Source organism: Stenella coeruleoalba (genome assembly GCF_951394435.1).
Source record: "Stenella coeruleoalba genome assembly, chromosome: 1".
Lineage (NCBI taxonomy): Eukaryota > Metazoa > Chordata > Mammalia > Artiodactyla > Delphinidae > Stenella > Stenella coeruleoalba.
The window spans coordinates 80,956,718-80,966,364 of NC_137169.1; the positions used below are offsets into that span (position 1 = coordinate 80,956,718).

At 53.4% G+C, this 9,647-nt stretch overlaps 1 protein-coding gene across 2 annotated transcripts; it reads right to left on the minus strand.

Moving 5' to 3' along the window:
- Positions 1-1,656: 1,656 nt before the first annotated feature.
- On the minus strand, positions 1,657-8,970 carry GFI1 (growth factor independent 1 transcriptional repressor; the record flags this gene model as incomplete). 2 transcript variants are annotated; one of them, XM_079914843.1, is made up of 6 exons in its annotated part: positions 8,622-8,970; positions 8,120-8,302; positions 6,012-6,493; positions 5,753-5,890; positions 4,536-4,701; positions 1,657-1,835 (listed from the first exon to the last, which is right to left on the minus strand). In XM_079914843.1, exons 1-6 carry the CDS (start codon positions 8,734-8,736, stop codon positions 1,657-1,659), a joined length of 1,263 nt encoding a protein of 420 aa, XP_079770969.1. In that variant the 5' UTR covers positions 8,737-8,970. The 2 variants fall into 2 exon arrangements, with proteins under 2 accessions (XP_079770969.1, XP_079770970.1); XM_079914844.1 differs by having other exon boundaries at positions 8,613-8,970.
- Between the last annotated feature and the right edge of the window lie 677 nt (positions 8,971-9,647).

Consider the following 9,647-nt stretch of genomic DNA (forward strand, 5'->3'; position numbering starts at 1 on the left):
AGGAAACCAGTATCGGGAAGGTCAAAGAATTTGCCCAAGTCACATGGTATGTTGGTGACAGAGTCGTGACTAAGACTCAGTCTCTAGACCTAAGGCTCGTAACGCCTTTATTCATCTGGGAGCCTTCTGGCCTGTTTAAAAACAAAAACAAAAAACCTGAACCTCTCAGAATAAAAAGTCCATATACATGTAGGACATCAGAGACTCGGCAAGGTAGGAACTTACTTTTGTATCCCTAGTTCTTCTGCTAAGAAAGAAGGAGCTCAGGCACAGAAGAAAAGAAAGAAGCTCATGAAAACCAGAGCAATTGGATTTTACTCTCTTCTGGATGTTGGCTTGTCTGCTATACTTTTATACTCTGCTCCAGTTTCCTTCAGTGCCAACTGCCCCTAGAGACCAAAACAAGGTTCTTTCCCAAATTCCCTACCTAAATGAAAAGCAATATGTAAGAGTCTTAATACTTTATTAACTTAAAACACCACTCTAATAAATATGTATTAACAAACATAATGCACTCCAGAAGATCTAAAAACATTTACAAACTTCATCATAGTAAAAACACCACTTTTTTTTTCCTCTGTGGTACGCATGGAGGGTTCAAAGAGTTGAAGACAGAGCCTTCACGTGCCTGCTAGCTTAGACATCTTAAAAATATCAGCTTAACAATAAAAAAACGGAATATACACAAAAATCTTTGAAGTATCTGTTCAGCTATTTTTCATTTACGTTTGATAAAATCCAAACAGTCAGAAGGGAAGTTTCAAGATTCTGTTTTACCTTCTCAGAATTCCTTTGTTGGGGGAGGGAGCATAGACCCAGCTACTTGGAGCTGCGGAGCAGAGGCAGACAGAGACTTTACTTTCCGGCTCCCCAGTACCTAGCATAGGGCCTGAAACCATGGTAACTGGTGGTCAATAGACATTTGCTGAATAAATGGATGACAATCTTGTCCAAAGGCATTGCTCTGTGCTTCCACCTCTTCTGAAGAAGCCTTCACAGGCCTCCTGGAGGGAGGACATCTAATCTCTTCTCACCAAGCCGACTTTTCTTCTGCTCCTTCTTGGGGCAGGATCCACAGTGTATCTTGTAATTTCAAAAGTATGAAATTCCTTTCCCAAATCAGTTTCTGAACCAGTCTCCAAGTGGAAGAAACGATTCCTCCAACCTTTATAGGCAGCACCCAACAAAAAAGGGGTCAAAAAACGCCCCAGAAGGAAAACAATAAAATAACACTCATTCTTCATTCCAGATAAAAACATTGATATGTTTACCTTGTAAATGATGATTCCTCCTATTCCACACAAGTATCTGGGGTAGGTCAGGAGGAGGAGGGAGGAAACCTGAAGGACCTTCCTATCTGTGGAACAGGGCTGGGAATAGGAAGGACTGTGAGGCCCGGTATTTTATCTGATTGCCTCTCCACTTGGAGTCTTCAGATGTAGAGGAGCCTATTGGGTGAGTCCCATACCCAGGCAGTCATTCGGTTCCCACTCCAGGCTGAAATTTCAAAAGGTAACTTATCCCCTCTGGCGGCTCCAGGGAGAAAAGGGAAGGGGGATCACCCTGGTGGGATCTGTGGAAGTGGCTGGTGGCAAGTGGGGAGGCTGCCCTCCGTAGTGTTGCCTGCGTAACTGCGCCTGCAGCCGGCCGAGGCGCTCACTTGAGCCCATGCTGTGTCTCCCGGTGCCGCCTGAGGTCCACCTTCCTCTGGAAGCCCTTTCCACACAGGTCGCAGCCGAAGGGCTTGAAGCCTGTGTGCTTGCGGCTGTGGGTGATGAGGTTGGAGCTCTGGCTGAATGCCTTGCCACACACCTGGCACTTGTGGGGCTTCTCACCTACAGAGATGGAAGGGGGAGGGGAGGAAGCATGAGTCTATGATAGAGCTAGAGGGGACTCACTGTGACCCGCAAGCTCTTGGCAGCGGCTGGCTGCACCACAGTCTAGGGCCTCTGAGCAGCTTGGAGGGTGCTGTGTGTGGCAGTGCAAGTCCCGGGAAGCCAGGGGTGCACCAGGTGAAAGGGAGACTCTCCGGGTGGGGGTTCCCAGCCAGAGGCCTCAAACCGTTTCCTGCTAAACGGAAACAACAAAGGCCACGTGCCCTCCCCAGACACGCAGCTGAATCCGCCCTGGGAGGACTCCCTGGGCTTTAGAAGTAGAGAGCTCCCACAGCAGATGTTCAGCGCAAGGGGCCGGGGTGCTGTCTTTCAAACCACGTGACTCTGCTCTAATTGAGAGGAAGTTTTCAAATCTGAGTTTCCAAGTGGGTGTTGGTTTGTATGGACCAGTGAGCCTGTCTTCTTTCTTGCTCTTGGAGGACAACAGGATGTATTTGAAAGCATGGGCATTTCTAGAAGTCTTATTTTAAAAAAATCCACATCTGGGTCACAAAGTATTTCTTAAGGCAGCTGATCCTTTTCTATCTTGATTTTACTCTCTTTTTACGAGGTTAATCACAGGATTCTTTATATACCAGCAACTCTTCACCATAGATTAATAAATAGCAGATAGGCTTCCCTGGTGGCACAGTGGTTAAGAATCCACCTGCCAATGCAGGGGACACGGGTTCAAGCCCTGGTCCGGGAAGATCCCACATGCCGCGGAGCAACTAGGCCCGTGCGCCACAACTACTGAGCCTGCGCTCCAGAGCCCGCGAGCCACAACTCCTGAAGCCCGGGCGCCTAGAGCCCGCGCTCCGCAACAAGAGAAGCCACCGCAATGAGAAGCCCACACACCGCTACGAAGAGCAGCCTCTGCTCGTTGCAACTAGAGAAAGCCCGTCCACAGCAACGAAGACCCAACGCAGCCAAAAATATAAATAAATAAAATAAAGTACCTTTAAATAAGTAACAGAAAAGGGTTTCTTTCCCCCCCAATTCATATGCTGTTTAACATTTGGGAAAGTAGCATGATTTTCCAAATAGCCTCAGCATGGCATTATAGTCGGGGTTCGGCCTTGGAAAAAATGCAAAATAGATGAAGTCTGTTTTTGAGGAACCCTCTGTTCCTCTTGCTGTACCCCTTTCTATCTTTGTGCTTCAGGTTTCCTTGATAAGGAACCAATCATCAAAACTTATCCTATCCCTTAGGGTCAAATAAATCTGAGAAACGAATTCTAGCTATAATGTAAATGTTTGATAAGGGCTTAATGTTTCATTCAGTCAAGATCCTAGTTGCATTTTGGTGAGCGTCTTGAATACCTTTACTCAAAAGGAGCGAGTTGCATGGAAATTTCAGGCAAGAGAGCATGATTAAAGTAGGATATTTTTCTAGGTTTTCTGATGGGGGCATCTACTCTGCCCAAGCATATTTGTAAACATCAACGGTGATTGTTTGGAACACACTGCAATTTGTTTTAAGTCAGTATTCATCTTCTAAAATAAAATAAAATTCTGGATCTTGTGTAAATGTCTTGTTGACTATTAAGAGAGTGCTCCTGGCATTAAACCTGCCACCTACACACAATCAAAATATTAGAGAAAGAGTTCAGGATTGGAAGCCAGAGCATTCCACAGCCCTATGATTTACTCTCAGTCTGACCTTTGGTAAATCATTCCATCTCTCTGAGTTTCAGGATGGTAAGAGCAGCTCCTTCTACTATATGGGACGGCAGTAAGAATCAAATGAAGAGACAGATTTGAAAGCACTTTGTACATTATAAAGCATCATAATGGGTAAAGGCTTATCATTGTTATGACAAACTGGCTGATATTTTGAAAAGGGCAATAAGTGAATAGAAGCTTTCTGTATCCACCAATCCCCTTGGCTTTGAAAATAGAATATAATAAACACTGGTCAACAGGATAGACATTTGAGAGCAGACAGACCTGAATTCAAGTCCTGGCTTTGCCACTTGCTAGCAATATGACCCTGGGTGGGTGCCTCACTTTCCTCATCTCTAAAATGGGGATAAGGAGTAGTCTTTACCTCCCTGAGTTGTTGTGAGCATAAAATGAGATAATGCATTTTAAAAGCGCTTAACAGAAAAAGCCTAGTAATAGTTACCATTTTTTCCCTTGCTCTGTCAGAATAAGCTGTCAGACTCCTAAAAATGCAGCCAAGAGGTCACACATAAGACCCTCCCCCAAAAGGCTGGGTGATAGCCCTAAAGAAAGTCTCAATCTCTAGGTAAACATTTAGAGCAACACTCTGAGAGGACCCTGGAGCTTCATATTTCACCTAGAGCAGGCAGCAGTTGGAGCAGCTGCTAAACTAGAGGAAAATATTCTTTGCAAGGATAGAAAACTTGCAGCTGACCTGCTGAGTGGTTCTTCAGATATAACCCCCAGTCAAAGCCTCTCTGGGGAGAACCACGTATGTAAATGAACCTAAGAGAATCTGTGCCTCTTGTTTTGTTTTTTTTAACACACATGCAGTGATTAACTCCATCTGGAAGGCCATTTCCACCACTCATTCTGGGGCAAGAATATCACAAAGAAGGTGAATTATGTTGGCCTCAGGGAGAAAAACAATGACCTCCACCCCCCCTTTCCACTCCTCAACAGGTGTTTCCCACAAGCCAAGGGCCTTCAGCTCACCAGTGTGGATGAAGGTGTGTTTCTTCATGTCTGATTTCTGGTGGAACCTCTTGCCACAGTACTGACAGGGGTAGGGCCGGGTGTCTGAGTGGATGAGCAGGTGTGTGGACAGTGTAGATGACCTCTTGAAGCTCTTGCCACAGATCTTACAGTCAAAGCTCCGTTCCTGCAGAGAGAAAGAGGTGATTACTATTGCAATGGTCTAGGCTGCCATTCTCCTCACCACCAACCTGAAACTAAAATCCCCAAAGCTAGGGCTCTCCCTTCCTTCAGACTCCCCTTCCCCATAGCCTGCCCCATTATCCTCTCTCCTCCCATTTATTTCCAACCACCACCCTTCCCACCCATATCCTCTACGCCTTTAACACTTTTTCAACCCAAACACTTTTCAGCCACAAACTTCCACACCCCTTGGCCAAACCGTATCCCCACCCTGCTTTTTTGACACCAATTTACAAACACTTCTCCACCCTCCTCAACAGAAGGCTTAGACCTCAGTCACTTGAGAGGTTCCTCCCCCCTCCCCCCAGCCAGTGTGGATGTTGAAGGAGACGGGAGAATACTCTTTTTAGTAAATAGGTCTCTGTAAGTAAGCATTCTTCTGTCATAGTTACTTGTGAACTTATTTGCTTATCTACGTAGCCTCTATCTCTCAGCTAAACTGTAATCTCTGTGAGGGTATCCTGTCAGGGACCTGGTGTGTTACTGGATTCTCATGTACCTAGCACCTGGAAGTTGAGCAACAAATATTTATAAGTGAATAACTGAAAGAACAGAGGGACAAATACTGGATACTCTAAATGAGCTGAGATTCCTCTTCTTCAGTCAGGAGGGGTCAATGCAGATTAAGTGACGGCCATTTGGTGAAAAGAAAGAGGCCAAGAAACAGCGCTAATATATCTGACATATCCGCTGCAAGAGTGCATACAAGTCCTTCTCAAACCCAAAGTAATGATGGGGATCACATTCTGGAGTCTCACAATGATGTGACACCAAACTCCAGGGCTGCCTCGAGCCCTGAGCCGGCAACCACGCACCTTTCCCTGCACGCCTACGTCTGAGCAAGGGGACGTGGCAGAGGAGACTGGGGGCAGTCGGGGCAAGTCCAAGGAGAAAGGTGCCAGGCGGAGAGCGGTCGGTGCTGCACAAAGAAGCAGAAGATGCCGGAACGCGAAAACCTGAGCAGGGCGGCGCGCGGCCGTGCGTCCCGCGCTTACCTGCGAGTGCACGGCTTTGTGCTGCTCCAGGCTCACCGCGTGCCCGAAGGTCTTGCCGCATATCTCGCACGCAAAGGGTCTCGTGCCGCTGTGGGACCTGCGCACGTGCACCTCGAGCCCGTGCGGTGTGGAGAACACCTGAGGCGGGTGGGGCCGGGGAGAGGGCCGCTGAGAGGGGCCGAGGGGCGCGGACGCTGGCTGGGCGCGGGCCGGGGGCGGGGGCGCGGGACCGCTAAAGCCAGGCGCGAGGGAGCCTCACCTTGCTGCACTTGATGCACTTGTAGGCGCCGCCGCCCATTAGCAGGCGGGTGCACAGCAGCTCCGACTCCACCTTGACGCCGGTGCCCTTGTCGCCGTGCAGCCCGTGGCCGCTCTCCGAGTACAGTCCGCCGGTCGCCGGCCTCTCGTACAGTCCTGCCGCCGCGGGCCCAAAGTCGCGGTAGAGCCCCAGGCCCGCGCCGCCGGCAGCTCCGCCTCCTGCGCTGCCTCCCCCGGGTGCCCCGGCCCCCGCGCCGCCAGCAGCCCGGTCCCGGCCGTACAGCGCCGCGGGGTGGCCTGGCTCCGGGGCGCGCTCGCAGAAGAGGCCCAGGCCGGCGCCGCGCTCCAGGGCCGCGCACGGCCTGTAGCTCTGCACCAGGTGCCGCAGGTCGGAACCCGCCAGACCGCTCCACGAGTACGGCTTGAAGGGCAGGGGGAAGGGCTGAACTTCGTCCAGCGAGGGGCACACCGACTTCTCCGAGGCTGTGGAGGAACAAGAGGGCGTCCGGTTAGGTCAGGCCTGAGACCCGGCGGTGTCGGCCAGTCGGTGTGTCTGCGAAGTGCCAGGCACCCAGCCCTTGTGCAGCACTCGGTGCGCCAGGCCTCTCGCTGCGTGCCAGGGAAGCCCCCAGGTTCAAACGCCGGCCGGGTCCTTGGGGCCTCGAGGACAGTGGAGGCGACAAGGCAGCACACAGAAACTTTTCTGGCTGGACCAGCATATCTGGCGGCCCCATAGAGAAAGACGCGCCACGCTTCAAAAATGCTCCGAGCAGAGCGGAGCTGCGCGGGAGGAGAAAGCGGCGGCCGTTCCGGCCCTGGACGGAGCCTGTGGGCAGAGGGCCCAGCCCCAGCGCTCTCCTGGCCCCTACGTGTTCCTACTCCGTCCTTTTTCTTTCCCGGAGTCGGGAAGGAGGGAGGCAGTGAGGACCAATAAAATGCGGCCCGGCCTATCCGAGACATATCTGTCTGGGAAGAAACAAAAATCAAAAAACGGGAAGGCGTTAACATTTCTCAAAGTTATTAAATACCCAATGCAGGGCCAGTGGGAAGGGGGCTCGGGCTTGCTAAATACTCCCTATTCCCAGTCCTGTCATCATTTGACAGAGGGAAAAAAAAATTCCCACGAATTTCTTAGAGGAATGATTTACAATGTAAGGTTTAGTCACCACCTGCCAGACAAACAGCTTTCCGAATTCACGGCCTTCTGCACCCCGACCCATGCGAATTTTGCTAAAACCAAATACCAATATATACTTTTCCCTAAATGCATACGGATTTACAAATCTGTTCACACACACCGCAGACTCCAGTCCAGGCTAGCCGCTTCAATGAGAAGCTGCATTTCGAGCTTCCGTCGGAGATTCCGGCGGTGCCCAGTCCTTGCGCGGCGGTGTCCTGCACAGCCAAGAAGGACCCTCGGGTCGCCGGCTCCCAGACGCACCCTCTTTAGCCAAGTCGACGCACTGAGTTTGGGACGGGGTTGGGGGTATCTTTTAAAACTAGTAAGTTAAATCTGGAAATAACCGGCCCTTGGCAGAATCCCGCTGTTCTGCGCTCTCCATTCCCCACCGCCGGAACCCGAGACTCGCTCCCACCCAACGTGTAGTCGGTTTGCGCGAAGCTCGATTGCTGGCTGGAAATGAAACCAACGGGCTGGTCCCCAAAGCCGGGCCAACCTGGTAGAACGAAAAATGAAATAGGCCCCCAATCCGCGCCTGCGAAGACCTAGCGGGTGGCCGAGATTTTCGTCCCGGACCGGTCCCTCCCGCTTGGCGCCCCGCTCCGCCAGGCCCAACGCCGCGGCAGCGAGCTTAATTTTTAAAGGCAACGACACTTTTCTCTCAGACTGCCCAGGTCTCCGTTTGAGACTCGGGGGTCTGGATTCTGGGATCCCAGCACTGCCTGGGATCCAAGCAGCCGACCCCGCGAGCAGGCTGTCCCTGTCCCAGAAAAGCCGCTGCCTCCCCGTGGGGCCCAAGAACAAGCTCCCTCCTCTCGGAAAGACTCTCCGCCATCCATTTGGCATTTCTGTGCCCAAAGCCGCTCCGGTTCATTCCTCACCGCTGGGTCTCTGCCGCCCGGGCCCCAGAGCTCCCAACGGGTCCCTACCTGGAGACACAGAAGGCGACGGAGGCCTCCAGAAGTCCTCAAACTCCGAGCTCCGATCGCAGACGCTGCCTTCGCAGCTGCCGGGGGACGTGGAGGCTCTGTCGGGGGCTTCGGTCAGCTGAGACTCGGGGGACAAACGGCCCCGGGGCTCCGCCTTCGCCCCGCCTGTGCTCGAGGTGCTGTCTGCGGAGAGGAGGCAGGATAGGGGCTCAGGTTGGGTCTGGATGGGCCCGATGGTTCTGAAGCGGTGCCCCCCAGACCGTGGCACCTGGGCTCCCTCAGCTCTCCCCAGACCCGGCCGGAACCCTCCCGGATCCAAGGGCGGGAGCAGAGAGGCCTTGGCACCTAGGCGACAAGCCCGGAAGGAACCTGAAAGGTAGGTAACAAAAAAGGCAGCAAAGGGGCTTCGGGACCGCCCTTCCCGGTTCCTGGGGGATGGTGTGGCGGACACAGAGTCTATGGCCCCGGGAGCGGCCCCGCCCGGCCCGCGCACGCCCCGCACCTGCTCCGCCTGGCGCCAGTACATTCTCCAGGCGGAGGGAATAGTCGGGTCCCGGGGAGCGCGGCTGGTGGTAACTGTGAGCCTTTTTGCTCTTAACCAGGAACGAACGCGGCATGGTGGTCGGGCGCGCTCCCCACTCTGCTCCAAGGGTCCCTGGAGCCTCCGTCAGCCCACCGTAAGCCCCAGCCAGGCGGAGACCTGCGAGAGGAGAACAGGGTGGAAACGTGGGTCAGCACGCTCCGAGACCCGGGACTGGGCAGCGGAGTAGACAGAGTTCGGGCCAGGGAGGAGGGAGGAAGGCCCGCGGGAGGAGGGGCTTGGCCCCGCTGCGCCGCGCTCACCAGGTGGCACTCGGACAGGTGGCGCAAGCCAGCCGCCGCCGCTCAGCGGTAAAACCCGTCCCCGGGCTCAGACTCAGGCCTCTTCCTTCTGCCCTGCCCACGCCCCTCGGCCCCTCCCCTTCCCTAGCAAAACTCGTTTTGGTAAAAACTCTCCGAGAGCCGAAGTCCCCAACGGGCCAGTTACCCCAACTCGACCACACACTGCCTGTCTGGATCCGCTCTTGGGCTGGGGAGAAAGGCGTAGACGCACGGACCAATTTAGGGCGGGGGAGAGCGGAATGTGTCGACGGTCGCGGACCGAGTTGAGGCAAAGAACCAAGCCCTCCAAGAGCCGGCTACAGACTGTAGTGAAAGGGGGTCAGGGGAGAGATGCCTCCGGCTGATTGAGGGGCGGGGTCGGGGGAACTGCATCAGAAGGACTGGGGGAAGCAAAGGCCGGAGAAAGAAAGCAGGAAGGTAGGGAAGCAAGTGGCAGAGGACCAGTCAAGGCCCCGGGAAGAACTCGCTTCCCGGTGATCTTGATCGCCCCTCACTTGTACCCCACGCGGGGAATAAATTGGCCCGGAGACGCGGGTGCGGAGGGAACAGGCAGGGGTCGGCGCAAAACACACCAGACCATGGAGACCTAACCTCGGAAACAAAGTCCCGGGAAAAAGCACTTTCCGTTCTGCTCACCAAAAGCCTT